Consider the following 2,944-nt stretch of genomic DNA (forward strand, 5'->3'; position numbering starts at 1 on the left):
GCGCACAACAAGGTCAGAAATGCAGGCGCCACAATGGATTCTACAACTACTTTATTTGACAATGCCTACTACAAGCTGCTAATGAATGGCAAGGGCCTTTTTTCTTCAGATGAAGCCCTTCTCACAAATTCAAGGACCAAAAGACTAGTTTCAAAGTATGCTAGCTCTCAGGACGAGTTCTTTAAAGCATTCGCTAGTTCTATGATCAAGATGAGTAGTATCAGTGGTAATGGACAAGAAGTTAGGCTGGACTGCCGATTTGTTAGGTGATCGCCTTGTTAAAACAATTTATTTCACTCGCTCAGGCCATTTAATTATTGTAGTTGGCGAGCTTTGATTTGTATTCATTTTCTTGATCGGTAAAGTGTGTGATTGTCAGCAAAAGAAGAATTGGTGAAGTGTTTATAACAACATGTTTGTCTTGTTTCCCTCTGTTGGATTATTTGGAATGCATATGTGAGTAAAAATTGATAAATTATGGCCTTGTCCTATTGTGTTATTCGTTTTTTTTTCCTTATAAAATGTAAATGACTCCTAAAAGGCTAAAATTAAGTAACAATATCAGCTTTTGTATGGTAGAAGTATATAGGCATCCGGTGTTCAGATCAAACTGTACTAATTTAGTATGACGATGAGATCAATTGAGGGGATAGTGTTTATTATTAACTACTGTTTGTAATAACTAATAACTGTACATGTGAAGATGTATGTTGTATATTTATAACGGCCTCCCAATCGAACAACACTGGAAAATTAATAGAAATGAAAATCAGTTTTAACTGACCACCAGCACAATGGGAATATTCTGGGGAAATGATGTGACATGATAAAGGGGGTAAACCTTAATGTTGAACATTATATTCAGGGGAGCTTTCTTTTGATACTGCTTGTATGACATTTTGCCTAGTTGCTGTCGTTCATGATAGATCCAAGATGAGTAGACGCAGGGTAAAATTCATGCGCATCCAGCATTTTCACCAAACCATATAAATTTACTACGACTAAAATGATAAACTTTAGTCGAGAATGTGTACTAATTAACTGGTCAATGTGATTTTAATGATTAAAAAACATGTTATATGTTCATCAGGTTAGTACAAACACAGGATAAGAGTAACTTTGTACCAAATGAGACAGTATTATGATCTCACAAGCATAGATTATTCACAGTTCTTACACAACGGTCCGGCAAAACATGCTCCTAAACTTGGTCATGTGATATTAGAATTTTCTGAATATTATAACTGCAACTGTAAGATAGTCATCAATCAATCTATACTTTATTCATTCAACCATATCCACTAAGGCAACAATAATATTCCTCATCTAAAGTAAGTGAAAGATTGGTCATTTTGCTTGCCTGATCAGAAACTGCACTTTGCAACTGCTATTCAAACCTAAAAGTGAAGCTTGTTCCTCCAGTTCCTGTGACCTGAGAACGCAAACTCATTATTGACTTACAGAAGCGGTTTAACTAACTTTATATCCGCTGCATGCATACAGAATTTTCCTACCTACCAACAACTAATTATTCTCTTTTTGGTATAATAATGAGCAGTTGTTGTTTGGGGTGATCAACCACATTCTCTAAGTACTGCACATGCCCACGAACTCTTCAACGGCGTGGTTAAATCTGTACAGTCCGTTTCAATCAGTAGTGGAATCGGTAATTTGGTAAAGAAAATGGCATACCTAAGATATGAACCTATGTCAAGAGGACGACCTAATAGTTTATATATGTACAAGAAAAACTGTTTTTATCCTTGTTGCACAATGCAACTCTCTGGCAAAGGGGATTCAGTTGAACCCCTTTCACCAAAGGTAGCTCCCCCATTGGTTGCAATCCGGTTGAGTTGTGTATATATAGTCTATAGCAGAAACAATTGCCACATAATAATGAATGTGACATACATCGAAATAATCCAAAGGCTTCGCTTTCTTATTTTGTATGTGATAGAAGGTAGATTAAGAACTCGAGAATTAGTAGTACATCCAGAATAAACCAACTAAAATGGCTAAAATAAACCTTATGTACTAAACAATCACTTTTTTAAAATTAAAAGTAAAAAACAGATAGTTTAATCCTTACACAATTCATGCATTATTAATCTCTACATTTCTTGTCTCTGAACCAAACAACCCTTTTGTCTCTATATGGCAAGTAAACATTAGAATTAGGATCACTTCACAAATTAAGAAGATTTAAATAAGAATGTCAAACTACTCCCTTTCCATACTACACTAATGGTTCTAGCTGACCAAACTTGCTAAGAGACATAACCAATAATTCCAGTAACAACTCTTTGTGTAGTCTTTGTGTCCTGGAGTTGTCTCTTGTGCTGATATTGTTGCTCTCGCTGCTCGTGATGCTGTTGCTCTTGTAAGTTCAAACAATATCCTACAGCTAAACTACTCACTGCTCGCAAAAGAAAGTAAACATTATATTACCATACAAAAACATGGCAATATTATTGATCCATTGATGTGAAATTATTTAATGGGCAGTCTGGAGGTCCTACTTGGGAAGTGCCGAAAGGTAGAAAAGATGGACGAATCTCCAAAGCCACTGAAACGCGACAATTACCTTCTCCTACCTTCAACATGTCTCAACTGCAACAAAACTTTGCCCAAAGAGGCCTTTCTTTGGATGATTTGGTTGCACTATCAGGTAAGCAATTCTGGCCGCTTCTACTAGTAGTCGTGTTTACAGCTCTCAATTTGAACTATATTTGTTATTATTAACTAGTATTTTATATGTATGTATTATAGGAGGGCACACTCTTGGATTCTCTCATTGTTCTTCCTTCCAAAACAGAATCCACAAATTCGACAAGAGTCATAACGTTGATCCATCACTACAAGCATCATTTGCAGCCAGTCTGCTAAATGTTTGCCCCGCGCACAACAAGGTCAGAAATGCAGGCGCCACAATGGATTCTACAAC

General features: G+C 36.3%; 1 protein-coding gene across 1 annotated transcript; it reads left to right on the forward strand.

The window, feature by feature from the left end:
- Nucleotides 1–428, forward strand: LOC124885353 (peroxidase 64-like; the record flags this gene model as incomplete). The annotated part of the gene is given in 1 exon segment (XM_047401194.1): nucleotides 1–428. A coding segment is annotated over 1 exon segment (270 nt), but the record flags the coding sequence as incomplete, so codon positions are not given.
- Between the last annotated feature and the right edge of the window lie 2,516 nt (nucleotides 429–2,944).

Source organism: Capsicum annuum, chromosome 12 (genome assembly GCF_002878395.1).
Source record: "Capsicum annuum cultivar UCD-10X-F1 chromosome 12, UCD10Xv1.1, whole genome shotgun sequence".
Taxonomy (NCBI): domain Eukaryota; kingdom Viridiplantae; phylum Streptophyta; class Magnoliopsida; order Solanales; family Solanaceae; genus Capsicum; species Capsicum annuum.